Source organism: Oncorhynchus masou, chromosome 2 (genome assembly GCF_036934945.1).
Source record: "Oncorhynchus masou masou isolate Uvic2021 chromosome 2, UVic_Omas_1.1, whole genome shotgun sequence".
NCBI classification, from domain to species: domain Eukaryota; kingdom Metazoa; phylum Chordata; class Actinopteri; order Salmoniformes; family Salmonidae; genus Oncorhynchus; species Oncorhynchus masou.
Window position 1 is genome coordinate 32,807,294 of NC_088213.1, and position 21,389 is coordinate 32,828,682.

The following is a 21,389-nucleotide window of genomic DNA, read 5'->3' on the forward strand; positions in this document are numbered from 1 at the left end:
ATAACTATTACAACAATACTGAATGAACACTTATTTTAACTTAATATAATACATCAATAAAATCCGTTTAGCCTCAAATAAATAATGAAACATGTTCAATTTGGTTTAAATAATGCAAAAACAAAGTGTTGGAGAAGGTAAAAGTGCAATATGTGCCATGTAAGTAAGCTAACGTTTAAGTTCCTTGCTCAGAACATGAAAACATATGAAAGCTGGTGGTTCCTTTTAACATGAGTCTTCAAAATAAGATGTTTTAGATTGTAGTTATTATAGGAATTATAGGACTATTTCTCTCTATACCATTTGCATTTCATTAACCTTTGACTATTGGATGTTCTTATAGGCACTATAGTATTGCCAGTGTAACAGTATAGCTTCCATCCCTCTCCTCGCCGCTACCTGGACTCGAACCTGGAACACATCGACAACAGCCACCCTCGAAGCAGCGTTACCCATGAAGATCATGGTGAAAGTCTCAGAGCGAGTTACGTTTGAAACGCTATTAGCACGCACCCCGCTAACTAGCTAGCAATTTCACATCGGTTACACCAGCCTAATCTCGGGAGTTGATAAGCTTGAAGTCATAAACAGAGCAATGCTTGAAGCATTGCGAAGAGCTTCTGGCAAAACCTACGAAAGTGCTGTTTGAATGAATGCTTACGAGCCTGCTGGTGCCTACCACCGCTCAGTCAGACTGCTCTATCAAATCATAGCTTTAATTATAACATAATAACACACAGAAATACGAGCCTTAGGTCATTAATATGGTCGAAAACGGAAACTATCATCTCGAAAACAAGACGTTTATTCTTTCAGTGAAATACAGAACCGTTCCGTATTTTATCTAAAGGGTGGCATCCATAAGTCTAAATATTCCTGTTACATTGTACAACCTTCAATGTTATGTCATAGTTACGTAACATTCTGGTTAAATTAGGTGGCCCAAACTGTTGCATATACCCTGACTCTGCGTGCAATGAATGCAAGTGAAGTGACACAATTTCACTAGGTTAATATTGCCTGCTAACCTGGATTTCTTTTAGCTAAATATGCAGGTTTAAAAATATATAATTCTGTGTTGATTTTAAGAAAGGCATTGATGTTTATGGTTAGGTACACATTGGAGCAAGGACAGTCCTTTTCTGTGAATACGCACCACAAGATAAACTAGTAATATCATCAACCATGTGTAGTTAACTAGTGATTATGATTGAGTGATTGTTTTTTATAAGATACGTTTAATGCTAGCTAGCAACTTACCTTGGCTTACTACATTCACGTAACAGGCAGGCTCCTCGTGGAGTGCAATGAGAGGCAGGTGGTTAGAGTGTTGGACAAGATTGAATCTCCAAGCTGACAAGGTAAAAAAATCTGTCGTTCTGCCCCTGAACAAGGCAGTTAACCCACTGTTCCTATGCTGTCATTGAAAATAAGAATGTGTTCTTAACCGACTAGTTAAATAAAGATTAAATAAAGGTGAAAAAAAAATTGATGTCCAAAAATACCGATTTACGATTGTTATGAAACTTGAAATCGTGCCTAATTAATCTGCAATTCCGATTAATCGGTCGACCTCTAATTGTGATCATGTTGTTTTCAAGGGTAGGTTTTTAGATGAAGGATATTTGTTCTGTATGTAGGGCAGTGCAATGAAATGTTGAGTCGTGTCTGGCTGTTCCCAGAATGGGACCCTCTGTGTGAAACCTAAGGTCAGTTGGTGGCCCTCCCTCTCTCAGGCTCTGACCGTTGACGTGACTCATCTCCAGGCTCCCAGTTTTCTGTGTGTATGTGCTGTGTGCTATGGGTGGAATGCGGGGAGTGGGGGAAAACCGGGGGGGATTCTAGGCAGGGGGAGGGGGTTAATAGCACCAAGTCTTCACATCTCAGGAAAATGCTGGACCTGTGTGTGTGTGTGTGTGTGTGTGTGTGTGTGTGTGTGTGTGTGTGTGTGTGTGTGTGTGTGTGTGTGTGTGTGTGTGTGTGTGTGTGTGTGTGTGTGCGTGCGAAGAGGAACCAGAGCAGGAACAAGAAGAGTAATAACATACTGTTGTTTAGTAGCGTGGATGAGCAGTTAAAGAACCGGTTTAGAGACCAGTTCAGGCTGCTGTGGAGTGGAATAGCAGGGGAGCAGGCAGAGTCTCTCTATAGCTCTGCATAGTGTATAGCATACCCAGAGAAGAGCTGCACTGGGGATCAGGCCACATGCCTCCGGTTGTTTTTAACAGTGAAGCCAAGCCCCCCTTCCAGAGGCCAGCTCATCTGACCACTCTCTCTGGGCTCACCATCTCAGTGAGCCCATTCTTCAGGTCTGGAACCCCAATGGAGGATTTCACCCACTTGGCTTGACTGACTGGAGCTTCAGTGGCCCTGTTAATTTCTCCCATGTTCCATCTGTCCCACAGACACGCGATTAGCTTGCCCGTGATTGATTGTTCCCTGACGGTGCTCCTCTGTAGATTTATTCAGGCTGTGCAGTGTGACTTATTTTAAATGGTGTTATCCAGGAGTTGATAAGGCTAAACGGGCTTGGCCTTTTCAGAAATATTCAGGGGGGAGAGATCAGTAAGGGGGAGAGATCAGTAGGGGGGAGAGATCAGTGAGGGGGGGGACTCAGTAAGGGTAGGAGAGCTCAGTAAGGGGGGGGATCAGTAAGGGGGGGAGATAAGTAGGGGGGGGGAGCTCAGTAAAGGGGGGAAAGATCAGTAAGAGGGGGAGAGATCAGTAAGGGCCCTCTAAGAAATAGAAAAGGGCTGTCTTTTTCAGAGAGCTTGTAAATATTTGGAGTGTGATACAGATGGGTTTACATAAGCATTGCTCTCTCCCTCACCCCAGCCCTTGCTCTCCCTCCTCCCTCTCTGGCGCTCCCTCACTTGCTCTATCACTGTTCTTCCCACCCCCTCGCTCTCTTCCTTAATCTCCCTCCCTCCGCTCTCTTACTGTATCGCTCCCTCTCTCTCCCTGTAGATATCCCTCACTCCCTTCGCTCTCTCTCCCCTTATCTCTCTCCCTCCCTCCTCTATCTTCCTTCTCTCCCTCTCTCTGCATGCTAGGTTGACCATATTCTCCCTAGGTATTTCCGGGAAGTGAATGAGCAGAGTAGTTAGTTACGGGAGGGTGTGTATGTTTTATTTCCCCATCTCTGCCTGCACCTCCCAGAGCTGCCCTGGCTTGCAGGAGAATGCAGAGAAGGGCTGTTTCTGAAGGGGGAGGTGTAGCGAGGAGTACTGGATGTGGAGGTTAAAGGGCAGCAGGATGAGCAATACCGGTTTTCCGCTGAAAGATCCTTTGTTTACTGTGCAGAGAGGATAATGGTTGGGATAGAGGGTGTGAGTATGCATAAGTGCCATATTCAGTATCAGTGAAGGCTTTGGATTTTGGTGCAGAACATGCAGCTTGCGCTTCTGTCTTGCTGTTAATGTAGTACCAGGTGCTTCATATTGTTTGTTTCCACACACATTCTATTTAGTCCCTTAATTGTGTTGCCCTCCCCAGTACCATAGCCTTTATACACGGTCCATAGATCCTGTCCCTGCAGTTAGCCCCACATTACCCCACTGTCGAGCCCTCTCTAAGCCCTCAGGCATTTGGCAGATCTGCGTGGAGATGGCAAAACCCTGGTCCTGCCAAGCCCCCAGTTCCCACAGTGTTCATGTTTACTGTGTTCTGTTTTCCCCTCGCCTCCACCCCTCAGAGGCCACTGTGGTAAACAGGTATTTACAAAATAATCCCAGGTCTACGTTGTGGATAATTAGGTGCTTGTCCCTGGTGGACTAGCCTGTTCCCTGGGCCCTGAGGTCGGCTAGCCTGTTCCCTGGGCCCCGAGGTGAGCTAGCCTGCTCCCTGGGCCCCGAGGTGGGAGAGAGGAGGAGCAGGTGCCAATTACAGTGCAGTCAAGCCACACCTCCTGTACTTGCTCTCTGTGTGTACCACCTTCACTGCTCCACATGGTGTGTGTGTGAACTGCCCCATGGGACATGCCATGGAGGCTTTCCTTCCTCCATTCTGCATTGCCAACATCAGAAGTTGCACTAATAGGTTTTTTTGCCTTCCGTTTTTTTTGTTTGTTGTGAAGTGTGTCCATCTGACAGGAAATGGAATGGACTGCAGTATGAGTTAATGGGACCCCACACACACACACACACACACACACACACACACACACACACACACACACACACACACACACACACACACACACACACACACACACACACACACACACACATCACAGCACCAATGCAGTTAGGCATTTCCTCTGCTGAATTGTGTGAGAGGACAGAGTGTGAGTGGACACACTATCTCACACGCCTGCTTATTAGAAGGACTTCTTAGGTGTGTGTGTGGTCTCACTGGAAAAGCAGCAGCCCACCATGCTTGTCTGTAATCTTATTGTTTTAATGATGCATCCTGTGGTTTAGAGGTTCCAGCAGCAGCCCTGTGTTGAGAGGAGCAAGAGTCTCTCTGCTCCTGGCTCTCCCCTTCCCTCAGCCTGGTCTTGGCCCTCAGGCCTGGTTCAATGCTCTCCCTCTCTTCCACAGCCTCATCTCTCCATGACAGGCTGCTTTACGGCAGGCACTCTATCCCCTAGGCTCCCCCCTCTCATCCTGCTTTACGGCACACTGACACTCTCTGGATTCCCACATCACACGAGATAGCGGAAGGCAGGGGGAAAGAGTGAGGCAGTGAGATGGGGAGAGAGGAAGACTGCAAAAGGGAGAGGAAAGAGAGCACAGGCAATGATGCACAATGGTTGTGACTTGAGAAAATGTGTGTGGTAGCTGAGGCCAAATGAGGTAGAGGTGTTTCTGTGTGTTGGATGTTGAATTGTGTTTTCCACAGGGTTGTTTTGGAGTTTGTTAGTGGGTGTGGTGGAAGAAACCATGTGTGTAAAACAAACGTGATCTTTATATATGGTTCTCAAAGTTTTGCACAGCTGTGTGTGTCTCTCATGCGCACGGCTGTGTGTAGACTGTCTTTTTGAATTAGCTGCAGCGCTTGCACTCATGTCAGCTGGCTCTTATTTACTTTCCAGCCAGGCGTTCCAGCAGCTCCCAAAGTGAGCCCGATTTGTGCTCATCACACAGAAAAAGCTGTGTGGACCATCTCCTGCCTCCAAATGACGACATTTCAACTTTCCCTTTTACTACATAAATGACATCATAAGATGAACTGTTGTTCATATATTTATTTAAAGGACAATCAGGCTGGGAAAGCAAGAGATTTGCTTTGGGAGGACAAATGGGCTGAATTGCCTGGATTTTCTCACTTCTCCATGAAGTCTTATGGACTGGGTCTCATCCACTGACCACCGGTCTCCAGTGAGAGGGCTGTGTGATCAGCAATCTCATAGAATTGTTACAATACCGTAGCCCAGGGTCCAGATCAGTCTGAAAACTGAAGCCTTGTTTAATCTGGTTGTTTACCCCCCTCTCCTCTCCTTCCTCTCTAACTGGCTGTGTGTTTGTGTCCACAGGCCTCGCTCGGTGGGGGGCCACGGCAGGATGTACTGGGGCCCCAGCTGCTCCCAGAACCGGCCCCAGGAGCCCCGTGGCCGCCACCGCCTCTCTACCGTCATCCAGCCTCTGCGCCAGAGCGCCGGGGAGGTGGTGGACCTCACAGTGGACGAGGATGGTGAGCATGAGGACGTACCGACCCCCAATACCACTCTGAGATGAACTATATGATGTAACAGTCACATAGACGTCCTAGACTTAAGACTCAGGCCTCTGTTTTTCCACTGTCTTTTCTTTCAAAGCTAGGCTCATTAGTCTTTCAACACAAATGCGAGTTTACAGTAGTCCTCTTAAGGACAGTCATTTTTACATGAGCAACATACAAATGGTTGCATGTTTTGTCTGTCTGTCGAGAAGCAAGTTTACTCTTGAGGCAGAAAGAAAATAGATCTGGTGATTATATGTGTAAAAATCAATGACGTTGGAGAACAGCTTTTTCATAGATGCTGCTTACGATAGCCGGACTGTCGCACAGCATGTGAATGTGGGCTGTCGCACAGACTGTCGTACTGTCGCACAGCATGTGAATGTGGGCATCCAATACTTGGATTTAGATGAGTTTCATGCTTTCTTACATGATCCAGCTTGACACTGCGTAGGGGGTTGGGAAATATTACATGTCAAATTAAATACTCTCATTTACACTCTATTGTTTAATAGGATTAGCTAGCTTCTTCACACATCTCTCCAAACCTGGGAGCGAGTGGGTGTCGTTAACTTGAAATAAGAATTGTCCTGTCATCACAATTCAATTTGAAATGTTCCCGTAAGCGAGCACTGTTTTTTAAGAATGATTCATCTGTATTTTTTCATCAAATGGAGGGATATTAATAGCCACCGTGCCCCCTGAGAGTGTCTGCTCTTTCATTGGTTGGCTTTTACACATCAACCCAATGCATTTCTGATGCATGTCGTTTCAGACTGTCAATCCTATCATGTTTGTAACATGATAACATGTCACAGTTATGCCAGCCACTGGAGCAGTAGCCAGAAGCATGCTCTTCATTGTAAATGTGGAGGCATTAGGCACAATGAATGAAATACACCTGGCAGTATTAAGGCTTATGTGGGTAAAGGGTTTCACTCTGGATTTAGGGGACATACAGCTGACTCCTGATGAGTATAGCCTACATTTAATTACAAAGTCCATTTTAAGAGCTGTGTATTTAATCATCCCCAATTCATATACAGTTGAAGCTGAATGTTTACATACACTTAGGTTGGAGTCATTAAAACTAGTTTTTCAACCACTCCACAAATGTCTTTTTAACAAACTATAGTTTTGGCAAGTCAGTTAGACATCTATTTTGTGCATGACAGAAGTAATTTTTCCAACAATTGTTTACAGACAGATTATTTCACTGTATCACTATTCTAGTGGGTCAGAAGTTCACATACACCAAGTTGACTGTGCCTTTAAACAGCTTGGAAAATTCCAGAAAAGGATGTCATGGCTTTCGAAGCCTCTGATAGGCTAATTGACATCATTTGAGTCAATTGGAGGTGTACCTGTGGATTTATTTCAAGGCCTACCTTCAAACTCTTTGCTTGACATCATGGGAAAATCAAAAGAAATCAGCCAAGACCTCAGAAAAATTGTAGACATCCACAAGTCTGGTTCATCCTTGGAAGCAATTTCCAAACGCCTGAAGGTACCACGTTCATCTGTACAAACAATAGTACGCAAGTATAAACATCATGGGACCACGCAGCCGACATACCGATCAGGAAGGAAACGCGGTCGGTCTCCTAGAGATGAACGTACTTTGATGCGAAAAGTGCAAATCAATCCCAGAACAACAGCAAAGGTTCTTGTGAAGATGCTGGAGGAAACCAGTACAAAAGTATCTATATCCAGAGTAAAACGAGTCCATTAACGACATAACCTGAAAAGCCGCTCAGTAAGGAAGAAGCCACTGCTCCAAAACTGCCATTTAAAAAATCCAGACTATGGTTTGCAACTGCACATGGGGACAAAGATCATACTTTTTGGAGAAATGTCCTCTGGTCTGATGAAACAAAAATAGAACTGTTTGGCCATAATAATCATTGTTATGTTTGGAGGAAAGAGGGGGAGGCTTGCAAGCCGAGGAACACCATCCCAACCATGAAGCACAGGGGTGGCAGCATCATGTTGTGGGGGTGCTTTGCTGCAGCAGGGACTGGTGCACTTCACAAAATAGATGGCCTCATGAGGAAGGAAAATGTTGTGGATATATTGAAGCAACATCTCAAGACATCAGTCAGGAAGTTAAAGCTTGGTCGCAAATGGGTCTTCCAAATGGACAATAACCCCAAGCATACTTCCAAAGTTGTGGCAAAATGGCTTAAGGACTACAAATTCAAGTATTATTGGAGTGGTCATCACAAAGCCCTGACCTCAATCCCATAGATAATTTGTGGGCAGAACTGAAAAAGGTGTGTGTGAGCAACGATGCCTACAAACCTGACTCGGTTACACCGCTCTGTCAGGAGGAATGGAAGCAAATGGAAGGCTACCCAAAATGTTTGACGGAAGTTAAACAACTTAAAGGATATGCTACCAAATACTAATTGAGTGCATATAAACTTCTGACCCACTGGGAATGTGATGAAAGAAATTAAAGCTGAAATAAATCATTTTCTCTACTATTATTCTTACATTTCACATTCTTAAAATTAAGTGGTGATCTTGACTGACCTAAGAGAGGGAATTTGTACTTGGATTAAATGTCAGGAATTGTGAAAAACAGAGTATGTATTTGGCAAAGGTGTACATAAACTTCCGACTTCAACTGTACATACATTATTCTCACCAGATGTATAGGCTTACTCCAGTTCAGTTCATACATTCATGACAGCCCCAAGCCATTACATATACACCTTTTAAAAATGACCTGAAATCCCTCCTCTTCAGGAAGGTCCTCCATTAGATATAGCTGTGTTCCATGTCCCCTGTAGTGTCATCTGGGTTCTTGGTTTCAGTTTCTCTGTCGAGTTGTTTATTGTTTTTATTTATTTCAATGAAAATCAAATTATACATTCAATGTATTATTATTATATATCAGGTGTGGACTGGCTGTTTTTGTAATGGCTTTACCATTCCAACATCCTGCATATCTCTGGCTAATGGCTATGTTTTCCCAGACCAGTTTGCCCTCTAACCTGAGGCATTAGCAAACCAGACCAAAGCATTAATGTGACTTAAGTCCAATTTGGTGCATTTTCTTTATGGTCTCGCACTGTGTGACTGATAACAGAATAACAGAGCAGTGTGAGATATGAGCCTATTTGCCTATTCTTTGGAGGAGGAGGAGAAATTAATTTGTGAGTATGAAAAGCAGATGGAGCGCACACTGTGGAATGCTAATGAGGTCTCTTCTCCCTGGCTGCCAAGCCACTGCAGCCAGTCTACACACCAGGGTTTCCGTTCACCGGTAATAGCCAGCTTTTGGCCGATTTTAAAAATAAATAAATAGAAAGCAGATCAAATTGCCGTGTGTATAGTAGGCTTACACTGAGTGTCCAAAACGTTACCTTCTTAATATTCAGTTGCAACCTCTTTTGCCATCAGAACAGCCTCAATTCGTTGGGGCCTTTACAAGGTGTCGAAAGCGTTCCACAATGATGCTGGCGCATGTTCACTCCAATGCTTCCCACAGTTGTCGAGTTGGCCGGATGTCTTTTGGGTGGTGGACCATTCTTGATACACACAGGAGACTGTTGATCGTGAAAAACCCACCAGCGTTGCGGTTCTTGACACAAACCGGTGTGCCTGGCTCCTCCTACTATACCCCGTTCAAAGCCTCTTAAATATTTAGTCTTACCCATTCACCCTCTGAATGGCACACATACACAATCCTTGTCTCAAGGCTTAAAAATCATTCTTTAACCTGTCTCCTCCCCTTCATCTACACTGATTTTGAAGTGGATGTAACAAGTGACATCATAGTTTTCACCTGGATTCACCTGGCCAGTCTTTCATGGAAGGAGCATGTTTTGTTCACTCTGTGTATATTCGTTATGGAGGCATATCTTATTTATCACACGCCTACAGCATACAGATACAGAGCCTTTGAGTGGAAAATCTGTCAGAGCGCGAGAGCTGCTGCTACAGCATCTCCAACAGTGAATGCTTAGGCAACAGAAGGCAGGCTTCATCAGCGCGTCACACACCACTTTGCAATTAGCTAGAGGTAGTATGCATTTTTAAAATATATACTTAATTGTTTGAAACCTGAACATTTTAATACATACAGTGCCTTGCAAAAGTATTCATCCCCTAGGTTTTTCCTATTTTGTTGCATTACAACCTGTAAATTAAATTGATTTTTATTTGGATTGGTAAAGTGAAATTGGTGAAATGAAAAAAATAACTTGTTTCAAAAAATGTATAAAAAGAAAAATGGTGCATGCATATGTATTCACCCCCTTTCCTATGAAGCCCCTAAAATAAGATCTGATGCAACCAATTTACCTTTAGTCACATAATTAGATTTCACACAGGTGGACAAAATTTAACTCAGTGTCACATGATCGGTCACGTGATCTCAGTATATTTACACCTGGTCTAAAAGGCCCCAGAGTCTGCAACACCACTAAGCAAGGGGCACCCCCAAACAAGAGGCACTATGAAGACCAAGGAGCTCTCCAATCAGGTCAGGGACAAAGTTGTAGAGAAGTACAGATCAAGGTTGGGTTATAAAAAAATATCAGAAATTGAACATCTGAGTATCTGTCCATAGGACCACTTTAAACTATACGCTCCACAGAGCTGGGCTTTACGGAAGAGAGGCAAGAAAAAAGCCATTGCTTAAAGGAAATTAATGCGCAAACACGTTACCTGTTCGCCAAAAAGCATGTGGGAGACTCCCCAAACATATGGAAGAAGGTACTCTGGACAGATGAGACTAAAATATAGCTTTTTGGCCATCAAGGAAAGCGCTATGTCTGTCGCAAACTCAACACCTCATCACCCCGAGTATACTATTCCCACAGTGAAGCATGGTGGTGGCAGCATCATGCCGGGGGGGGATGTTTTTCATCAGCAGCTGACTTGGAAACTGGTCAGAATTGAAGGAATGATGGATGGCGCTAAATACAGGGAAATTCTTGAGGGAAACCTGTTTCAGGCTTCCAGAGATTTGACACTGGGACAGAGGTGCACCTTCCAGCAGGACAATGACCCTAAGAATACTGCTAAAGCAACAGTCGAGTGGTTTAAGGGGAAACATTTAAATGTCTTGGAATGGCCTAGTCAAAGCCCAGACCTCAATCCAACTGAGAATCTGTGGTATGACTTAAAGATTGCTGTACACCAGCGGAACCCATCCAACTTGAAGGAGCTGGAGCATTCTACATTTCTGCAATCACGTGCCCTTTTAACAAGTGTTTTCCCGCTAATTGGGTTTTGGAACAAAAATGTGATCGTAGCTAACTGCCTTGTGCGCTTTTCTGCGCAAATAATAGTTTATCAACATTTTAAGCTAAACGTTCAAATCTGTTGCATCAGACTCATTGCTTTGTATCGTTTGTTTTATGTAGCCACGGCATACTGGTTGTATGAATTTGGGATCTATCGTTCCTCAATTGTCCCAGAGTTTTTGGAATAGGCTATTTCTTCCTCGACAAGCTGACCAATAGAATAGGTCAATGTTCTACTATGGGGGATAGTAGATTGACATAGGCTTGTGAGTTTGCTGTTCTTTACTTGTCTTGTTAGCTGAGGAAAATGAAATGTGGACAGTTATTCTAACCTCTTTAAAGTGCACATCAGAGTTTGGTAAGAAGGACTGCACATCATTGCGTCCTTGACTTGCATGTTTAGTTTTTATGAATTACCATAATATACATCTGATTTCTGTCACTCTGAGCACTTTTGGGTGGATGCCCTAATAGGTTATGCATCCAATGCGTATGGGTACGGTAAATTAAAATGCTGCCAGTCAAATGTCCGGCACCACATTTTCCTGACGGAAACCCTGCTACACATACACAGATATGTGTGCTACATAATAAATTCCCACCTATTTACTCTGTTTACTTGTCTGTCTTCCCTACCTCAGATCTCTCTGTCGTGCCATCCACCTCTGACAGCATTCACCCTCAGACTGTCAGCTCCTCGTCTTCATCCTCCTCTCATCATACATCTACCTCAGAGCCCCACGATGCTCCGGGCCCCTCCACCAACTGCCCTGGTCAAGGCCCAACCCCAGACAGCACGCTGGCACAGGGGCCAAGGGGTACCGCAGGCACAGAGGGTAAGTCAGACCATAGACTCTCCAGAAAGCCATGATGTCAACCTTTATAAGTGTCCCTTTATAAGGATTAGGATGTGTGCCTTTATAAGTTTAGTAATCTTCCCTGTGGGTCATCTATGAATAATGATTTAAGCTTAAAGGTGTTTTCCATCTCTCTGTCAGATGAGAGTAGAAGAGCCTCATCTGGCGTGGCAGGAGAGAGTGGGGGCGCGGCCATGCCCAGGTTACCCTCCTGCTGCCCGCAGCACTCCCCCTGCGGAGGGCCCTCCCCTGGTCACATGACCCTGGGCCATTCCAGCTGCCTGCAGGCCCAGCCCTCCCAGCAGCCGGGCTCCCAGCAGCACAGCCACGCCCACCACTTCCACCACCACCATCACCACATGCCTCAGCACCAACCTCCACCCACTCTGCCCTTTCCTGAGCCCAGCTGCCCCCTAGAGAGGCCTACTGCCCTGCCTGCACCATGCAGAGGGGGAGGGATCAGCAGCAGCAGCTCCACCCAATACCACGACCAGGTAGGCCTGAGCATCAACACCCTGTTATGTTTTTAACAATGTAGCATTGTTGGAGGTTTGGCTGTTACTTCTGCTTCCTGTTTTGGTTTCCCCAACTTTAATATATCGACCAGAGAATATATGCATTTCTTATAGCAGTAACATTTTATAAATATAGTCCATATTAAAAATGTTGATTTCTTAAATCTTGAAAGTATTTTCTTTTTTGCCCCAAATCTATAAAAGTAGGCAAAAGGAATAGATTTTGAGGAGATAAAAGGCTGCCTTTTCCCCCCACAATAGCTGGAGATAAATTAGAAATAATTTAGTTTTAGTAAACTATGTAAGCCATGTTCTCCCTGGCAGATGGCACCATCGCATTCAAATGTATCTTTGACCAAGTCTTTGTGTATCTAAACAAAAGGCTCCGTCAATATCTGCACTAGTCAATGAATCAGATTCAAGGTGATTTTAAAAAGGATTAAGAAGGAAAAAACAGAATAGGAACTGAAACAGACAAATAACTGGTATCTTAACAAAAACGTTACAAAGGACCTAGCTGGCAACCTCTCTTGAAGCCAGATTCACCGCTGAATAGTTAAAATTCTGCTAATTGTTAGGAGCTGCTGAATTGTATTATTTACCATCTAAGTGGAGCAGTGTGTGGTTAAAGTGTAATGAGTTGGGTTGGGGTTGAGAGGGCTGTGTCTGCAGGTCAGGTTAGGGGCTCCCTCCATAGACCTCCGTCTCTCTATCTTGATACTCTCTGATTCCTACATAATTCATGCAGGGCTGGTGCAAGTATTCAAAACTGGGCCGTCAGGTCTCTACCATGAAAAGGAGGAAGTAGTTGCATGGGTGAGGCAAAATACTGTGCCCTTTGATGGGCTTGGCCTACATGTAGGTACCGCCCTCAGCTACAGCTCAGAGAAAGGAGACATACTGCCTGCATAAGGTGAATAAGTCATGTTTTATGCATCAGTCTAAATATGATTATTTATTTGAATAGTTCAACGAGGGATGGCAGCTACTATGATTTGAAACTCCATCACTTAGATTGCATTTTCTCAGCCGGTTTACTGCAGTCTAAACTGTGAAGCCCATTGTCTTGTACTTGTATCTTGTGCTTTGTGCTGGCTGGACCATGAAGCCCTGTGGTTTTAGTTTAGTGTTTTACTAGTTAGTTATATATTCTGTCACTACAGAGATCAAAGTCAGACAGTAGCACCATAACATCATCGTCTGGTTCTACTCTCTCCATGCCTCCCCTCCCTGTATCTCTCACTCATATTCTTACCTTTTCATTCCCCTCCTGTCTCTCTCTCCCCTCCCAAGCAGACTCTGCCGGTCGACCTGAGCAACAGTGGCTTGCGGAGCGGCGGGGGCAGCGGGGCCGGTAGTTTCCATGGCACCTCAGCCTTTGACCCGTGCTGCCCAGGCTCCACGTCGCGGCCCGCTTCCTACAACTCCCAGAATGCAACGGGGCCAGGGCCCAGCACAGTGGTGGACTCCTTCAGCTCAGCCATGGTGGCCCAGCCTCAGCCACAGCCACAGCTATCCACCTGCAGGCACTTCATGCACCCCTCCTGTGAGTAGAGCTACATCTGCACCAAAAGGGAAATGGCCGTTTATTTTGCGAGGTGATATTATTTTATGGTGTCTTTTGTTTAAGTGTTGATTTGCTAGGAAAATGAAATGCTGCAGTAGTAACGATAGTGTATTATTCCCATGCAGAACCTGCATACTACTGTACTAAACACGTGAGCCTTTAGGATTTATACACTAACTATTACCACCACACCTTGAAAGATTATGCCGACAACGGCACTCTTGAAACCCAGTGCTAATAGTAATTAAGAGAAACACCTGATGTTTAATGTGCTAAGTGCTGCGGGTGTGCTACCAAACATGCCTTGTTAATTGCTGGTTCTCCTCAGAATAGCTCTGTGTGGAATGAGAAGGAGTGTGGCAGGGCTCCAATAGGGAGGGTGGGAGTGGGTCTGTCTGGGGTCTCAGGTGGGAAACCTGCTCAGCACAGGGAACAGCCAGGCAGCATGTTTCAGTGAGGAGAGTCATAACTGATGATGATCAGGTGTCATCATTAGGAAGGGGACTTAAAGGCGATCTGGTAAGGTGTTACTAACTACTTCTCAACTTTTTCCCACCATTCTCACTCTGTCTCTCTGACACCCAGACGCTCCCCTGGCACGCTCCCTGCACCACCAGCCCTCTAACACCTGCCCCCATTCCCATGGTAACCCTCCTCCCCCTCCTCAGCCCACTCCACAGGGTGACTACGTCATCCCCCACCCCGTCCATCCCTTCCACACGCCCCTGCCTTCCCACCCCCCTGGCCACGCCGTGCCCCCACCCCCCGCTGCCCCTCTGCCCGCCCACCACCTCACCGGCTCCAGTGCACCCCAACACCTGCCCGCGGAGCACCAGGCCCTGCAGCACCACATGCCCGCGCTGGGGACCTCTGTGCAGAGGCTGCACCAGCACGAGATGCTACAGAGGATGGAGGTCCAGAGACGCAGGATGATGCAACACCCCACGTGAGTGTAGCCTCTGGCCCCGGTCCAACCTGTCTGATGGAAGCAACACAACTGCACGCACAGACAGTAGCATCCAATTGTCTGATTACAGTGACAATATTATGGTATTTTCCATCATGTTTCTGATACACCTCTCTTTCTTCTCCTTTCTCCAGACGAGCACATGAGCGCCCACCTCCACACCCCCACAGAATGCACCCCAACTACGGCCATGGCCACCACATCCACGTGCCCCAGACCATGTCATCCCACCCACGCCAACCTGAGCAGAGGACTGCGTGGTTAGTACCATTTAGAGCAGTGGAGGACCAGTGCCTTGCGTGGAGGGCCGAGAGTCTTGCGTGGAGGGCCAGTGCCTTGCGTGTGGGGCCGAGAGTCTTGCGTGGAGGGCCGAGAGCCTTGCGTGTAGGGCCGAGAGTCTTGCCTGGAGGGCCGAGAGCCTTGCGTGGAGGGCCGAGAGCCTTGCGTGGAGGGCCGAGAGCCTTGCGTGTAGGGCCGAGAGCCTTGCGTGGAGGGCCGAGGGCCGAGGGCCGAGAGCCTTGCGTGGAGGGCCGAGAGTCTTGCGTGGAGGGCCGAGAGTCTTGCGTGGAGGGCCGAGAGTCTTGCGCGGGGGGCCGAGAGTCTTGCGCGGGGGGCCGAGAGTCTTGCGCGGGGGGCCGAGAGTCTTGCGCGGGGGGCCGAGAGTCTTGCGCGGGGGGCCGAGAGTCTTGCGCGGAGGGCCGAGAGTCTTGCGCGGAGGGCCGAGAGTCTTTAAAACAAAATACCTACGTATGTGTGGCCTGCTGTTTGCAAAGGATATTGTCAGTCATGCATGCCCTCATCTTCACTGTTAAAATGGCCCCCGTGATGTCAATGTCTATGAGTTGATGAGGACTGTTGTTGGTCTGGTTTTCTTCTGTAGGGAGCTGGGTATCGAGGCTGGAGTGACCGTGGCACCATATCCTTCAGGACACCTGCACCCTCACCTGCCCCACTACCACCCTCCCCCAAGACTGCACCACTTCCCCATCCCCTTCATGGTGAGTGCACGACTGGCACCCTCACTCTAAGCACACGTGTCTACGTTAGAATACATGAGAAGTATGGCTTAGATGAATGATGCTAGCCCTCTATTTATAACATCTGTTATTTCAGGGATGGTTTGTTGGGCCACATGAATAATGCATTGGCAATTAATGGTGGCCCGTAAGGCATTTCAAGTGCATATTCAACATAACCAGCAGCCTGAAATCAATGGATGCCCCTTTGAAAGGATGTTAAAATTTAATGCACAATGTCAGAAGATATGAAATTGTGAGACTTCTGTGGTTATTAAAAATGCAGTTTTTGGCAATGCTAACCGGACTTCATACCCAAGTCAAGCAGTGTCAGCAGACTTAGTTGATAATGCTATATATCCCTATATGTGCTTCATGAACTGTAGCCCACAGAAACAAATGACTGTACTCCACTGAAGTGAACATATTTCCATGGAATTGTTTTGCCTCCTTCCTCACAGCACACTGGCATGTCTGAAGTAACCTACCCGCACATTCGCTACATCTCATCCAGAATGACTGGATTTGGACGAACTTATGAGGTAACACTCAATTAGTGAAGATCTAGTAACTAGGGCCTGGAGTTTTTCCTGCACATGTCAAGAGGTGAGGAAACTCCTGGCCCTGGTAATTAGTTATGAAGGAGCTGAGAGCGTGTTATGGCTGTGGCTTATGAGCTGTGTGGAACTGAGTTGGCACAGTCTCACGTTGGGTTGTTTTCCTGCCCTATTTCCTCAGGATCTGCTGCATTTAGAGGAGAGATTGGGGACTGTGAACCGAGGGGCCTCTCAGGGAACTATAGAGAGGTGCACTTACCCACACAAGTACAAAAAGGTGAGAGCACTCCTATAAAAGTGTGTGTCTGTGTGTGTGTTTCAGAACATATCCTGTTTAATGTAGTTTGCTGTGATGCATTTTGTGCATGTCTGCACAAGATTTTATTCTGGGACAGAGTGCACACTCACAGTGGTTATTTTGTGCTCCTTTCAAAATATGAATGTATTGCTATCGTTAAGTCAGATGCTGTAGAAACTAGGTGTCCCTTTCAACCAAAGTTGCAGCCTTAGAAAACATTGTAGGGAAAGATTCCATCTAGTTTTCCAAATGCATTGAAATAAGTAACCTAATAACCTGCTGCCCAATACAGAAGGTGTTGGAGACTGAGCGAGACATTGACCAACAGTTAACCCCTGAAGCATGGGCAACTATTGGGAAAAATATGCACGCAACCTCAGACTCGGTGAGAAAAAAATGAACAAATTCAATTTGGAAACATGTCTCTGCTCATTTATAGTTGTTAATGGTAGTAGGTTTGGGGGCAAGGGGATTCGGCAGTAGAAACATTTGATAGATTTAAAAAATATATATATATATTTATTTAAATATATATTTTTTAATCCATATTACCTTGATCCATAGGGATGACATGTTTTGTAGCCAGGACAAAATGACCATTCTCTCTGTCCTCATAGGGATATGTGTTCACCCTCATAATGCTGTATACAGTAAGCCCTCTATCAGTCATAAAGGATAGTTTATTCGCAAGTTGGTCTGTACCTGTAATGTTTACAGCCTGTGAACCCTGAATACATTTATTGTGTTTGACGGTAACCCTCATAGAATGGTCTCAGCCTTCCCTGTTTGTAATGCGTCTTTATAATGTGAATACAAGTTGTCTTTGTGGAAACAGTGATGCTGTGTATCTATAATGGTGTTTTCCAATGTTTCCATTAACAGAGAAAGCTGCATGGTAAGCAAGAAGAAGAAGATGAGGGGGCGGACGAAGACACAGAGGAGAAATGCACCATCTGTCTGTCAATACTGGAGGAAGGGGAGGACGTCAGGTACAGTTACACTGTAGCGTGTGTGTTTTAATGCGGGGCTGTTTTTGTGTGAGAACGAACACACCTTTTGCCACATTTTCTCTTGATATGCCGTGGAGATTTTCTCAACACCCAAAAGTATAGTAATCAGCAGAAAAGCCAATCCTTTGAGTGCCTGAAAATGACTGGTCTCAGAGGACATTTCTGGAGCTCAACATATGTGCTCATGTGATCAAGTTTAAGAGTTTCTGCCCTCTGTTGGTGTAATGTATGAATGATAATTTTCCATCTTTCAGCAAACCAAATGACTAAATGTATTCATTGTCATTTCCTTCCAACTTTACAGGATTTTTTCATTATGAAGATGGAATTCAAAGTCTGTCTAACAATATATTCTCTCTTCCACAGACGCCTACCTTGTATGCATCTCTTCCATCAACTGTGTGTGGACCAATGGCTCCTCACCAATAAGAAGTGCCCCATCTGCAGAGTGGACATCGAGGCGCAGTTGTCTGCCGTTGAGAGTTGATGCTGTTTTTCTAACAACTCTTTGTTGGAATTTTCTTTATTTGTTGTTTTGTTTTGAATTTTTCTTCAGTACTGCAGTCAACCAAAGAGGGCATGAATTACCTGCGCAGATCCACTATGAGAAAATAAAAAACTTCAGGCTAAAGAAGTGTTGAGCCTAGAGTGCCAGCTATCACACAGTACAATACTGCTCGAATTGACATCTCCATTAAGGATTTAAAATGTTATTGTATTTATAAAGCTTTTATGTAGCTTTTGATTGTTTCCTCGTGTCATATTATTTTTTTGTTTTTTTGCATGGCTCCTCGCAATGCATTTCTTTGCACATATATTGTGGGCTTCTCATGGCCTAACAACTTGCAGGTGAGGATAGCTGCTCTAGTAAAGAAGCATTTCTATATACCTAATGCCTTGCTTTACTGGAGTAGAACGTTAACCTCCATTTAAAAACATTGCAGGACTCATTTTACCGATCATTGTATTGATTAGTTTATGTTTAGACAATGTGGTTTGCTAGTGGAAGACATTTTATTTCTAAGAAGGTAAAACAAGACATTCCTTAATTAGGAAAATATCATGTTAAACTGATCAGCTGCTGTATTCATGTTCACCCAGTATTTCTAGAGTGGGAATAAACTCAAACTTCACCTCATCTCCCAGAAAATGCACATGCGTGTCTTACACCTCCCCTGCACCGCCTTGATTTGACTAAACACCATTCACACGTCATCTAATGTATTTTAGAGAAAAAGAAAATGAATGTCACATCTGTTCTTGACTGTTCTTTTTCAATGGAATGATTGTTGAGGTCTGCTGAGGATACAGTCTGTGTTCTGTTTGGATTTCTCCCTCAGACAGGGCCCAGATGGAAAACTGGGTTCTATAAGGGGATCTCAGGCCCACAGATGCAACCAGTTTCACATGAGCCTACAACCTGGGGATATCTGTTGTTTGGAAACTGGGAATGGCGTTGGTTTATCCTTGCTTTTCGTTTATCCTCCATTTCTTTTTTTTTCAGAGGGAAATACGCAGCGCTCAGCTCAGAATAATAAATAAGTAGCTGAATATTCTTACGTCCCAGATCATTGTTCTTACCCACACTTTTTCTCTCTCTCTCTGTAGCTGTGCAGCAGCAATCTCTCTTTGCTGCCATTGAAAAGATAACACTAATATTATTCTCGACTTGCTAACTTGCATATACTTGCACAGGAGAGAACAGACAGGAGTGTTGTAAAGAGAGTGCGCTGAGGCCATGTATTTCCACTCTGATTGCTGAGTTTTGGAAAAAATAAATAATTTTGAATGGAGTGTTGGAATGCAGTACTTATGGCAGGTATCCATGCATTCATAGACTTAATGGCACCAGTATGATATTCCATGGGATTTATATTAGTTTTAAAATAATATTAATAAAGTTAGAACTCTTCCCTGTGTCTGTTTATTTGTGCCTTACCATTCACCTATGCATGTTTGTCCATATTTCACAACTGCACATTGAGGGATCTACTACTGACAAAAATATTGTTAACACTTGGTATTCACACCCCTAGACTTTTTCCAAATGTGTTATAGCTTGAATTTAAAATGTATTACATTTAGATTTGCTTGTCATTGGCCTCCACACAATACCCCATAATGTTATGTTAAAGTGGAATGATTAAAGTTTTACTTGTTTTTTTTTAAACTTTTTTTTTACGAATGAATTAAAAATGAAAAGCTGAAGTGTCTTGTGTCAATAAGTATTCAACCATTTTGTTATGGAAAGCCTAAATTTCAAGAGTAAAAATGTGCTTAAGTGACAAGTTGCATGGACTCTGTGTGCAATTCTAATGTTAATGTGATTTTTGAATGACTACCTCATCTGTACTCCACACATACAATTATCTGTAAGGTCCCTTAATTGAGAGTGAATTTCAACCACAAAGACCAGGGAGGTTGACCGAGTGAAAAGAAGTCTGTACAGAATAAAAATATTCCAAAACATGCATCCTGTTTGCAACAAGGTACTAAATTAATACTGCAAAAGGTGTGACAAAGTAATGAACTGCTTGTCCTGAATACAAAGTGTTATGTTTGGGGCAAATCCAATACAACACATTACTGAATACCACTCTCCATATTTTCAAGAATAGTGGTGGCTGCATCATGTTAAGGGTATGCTTGTAATCATTAAGGACTGGGGGGAGTTCAGGATAAAAAAAAATGTAATGGAGCTAAGCACAGGCAAAATCCTACAGGAAAACCTGGCTCAGTCTGCTTTCCACCAGACACAGATTAATTCACCTTTCAGCAGGACAATAACCTAAAACACAGTTGCTTACAAAGAAGACAGTACATGTTTCTGAGTGGCTGAGTCACAGTTTTGACTTAATTCTGCTTGAAAATCTATGGCAATATTTGAAAATGGTTGTCTAGCATTGGTCAACAATGAATTTGACAGAGCTTGAAGAATTTAGAAAAAAAATAATGTGCAAATATTGAACAATCCAGTTGTGCAAAGCTTTTAAAGACTTACCAGAAATACTCTGTAATTGCTGCCTTAAAGGCTGCCAAAGGTGATTGTAACATGTATTGATAGATATTTATGTATTTTGTTTACAGTAAACTAGCAAAACATTATAAAACATGTTTTCAGATGGGTGAGAGAAAAATATATTTAATCCATTTGGAAATCAGGCTGTAACACAAAATGTGGAATAAGTCAAGCAGTATGAATACTTTCTGAAGGTACTGTGGATGTAATATAGCAGTACTAAAAATGCCTATTCAACTCACCCCCCCCCCCCCCAAAAAAAAAAAAAAATAATGGATTGTGCCATGACAGTAAAATGCATATAATCTGTTTATAATCCTCATCAAGTAAAGATTAACTGAAGTATCCATCCATGTATCCAAAGAGCCTGCAGCAAAAATAGAAATATATATTTTATGCATTGTATGTAGATTCCCCTTACTTTTTACTACTCATCGATCAGGGAAGACCATGTGTAGTGTTTCTTAATTAGAGTAGCCAAGATTTGCATTTTGGTCAATTCATAGAATGTTATTTTAGCCAAGTGGATTTATCAGCAATATTGAGATGTGGCCTCTGCTGAGCAATACATCCATGCTGCAGACATTTATTTTGTTTCCTTTATTTAACTAGGCAAGGCAGTTATGAACAAATTCTTATTTACAACGACAGCCTAGGAACAGTGGGT

The 21,389-nt window shown here is 44.2% G+C and overlaps 1 protein-coding gene across 5 annotated transcripts in view; it reads left to right on the forward strand.

Moving 5' to 3' along the window:
- LOC135559077 (E3 ubiquitin-protein ligase Arkadia-like) overlaps positions 1-19,995 on the forward strand; it is a 53,053-nt gene extending 33,058 nt beyond the window's left edge. For 2 of the 5 annotated variants that reach the window (XM_064993443.1, XM_064993451.1), the window contains exons 4-15: positions 5,474-5,631; positions 11,558-11,752; positions 11,915-12,267; positions 13,582-13,834; positions 14,441-14,801; positions 14,957-15,082; positions 15,703-15,820; positions 16,300-16,380; positions 16,577-16,672; positions 16,986-17,078; positions 17,576-17,682; positions 18,070-19,995. In XM_064993443.1, coding sequence (XP_064849515.1) covers positions 5,474-5,631; positions 11,558-11,752; positions 11,915-12,267; positions 13,582-13,834; positions 14,441-14,801; positions 14,957-15,082; positions 15,703-15,820; positions 16,300-16,380; positions 16,577-16,672; positions 16,986-17,078; positions 17,576-17,682; positions 18,070-18,190 — 2,062 coding nt within the window. In that variant the 3' untranslated portion in view covers positions 18,191-19,995. The remainder of the gene's footprint in view (positions 1-5,473; positions 5,632-11,557; positions 11,753-11,914; positions 12,268-13,581; positions 13,835-14,440; positions 14,802-14,956; positions 15,083-15,702; positions 15,821-16,299; positions 16,381-16,576; positions 16,673-16,985; positions 17,079-17,575; positions 17,683-18,069) is intronic. The other 3 variants (XM_064993458.1, XM_064993461.1, XM_064993462.1) reach the window with 3 other exon arrangements.
- The last annotated feature ends 1,394 nt before the right edge of the window (positions 19,996-21,389 follow it).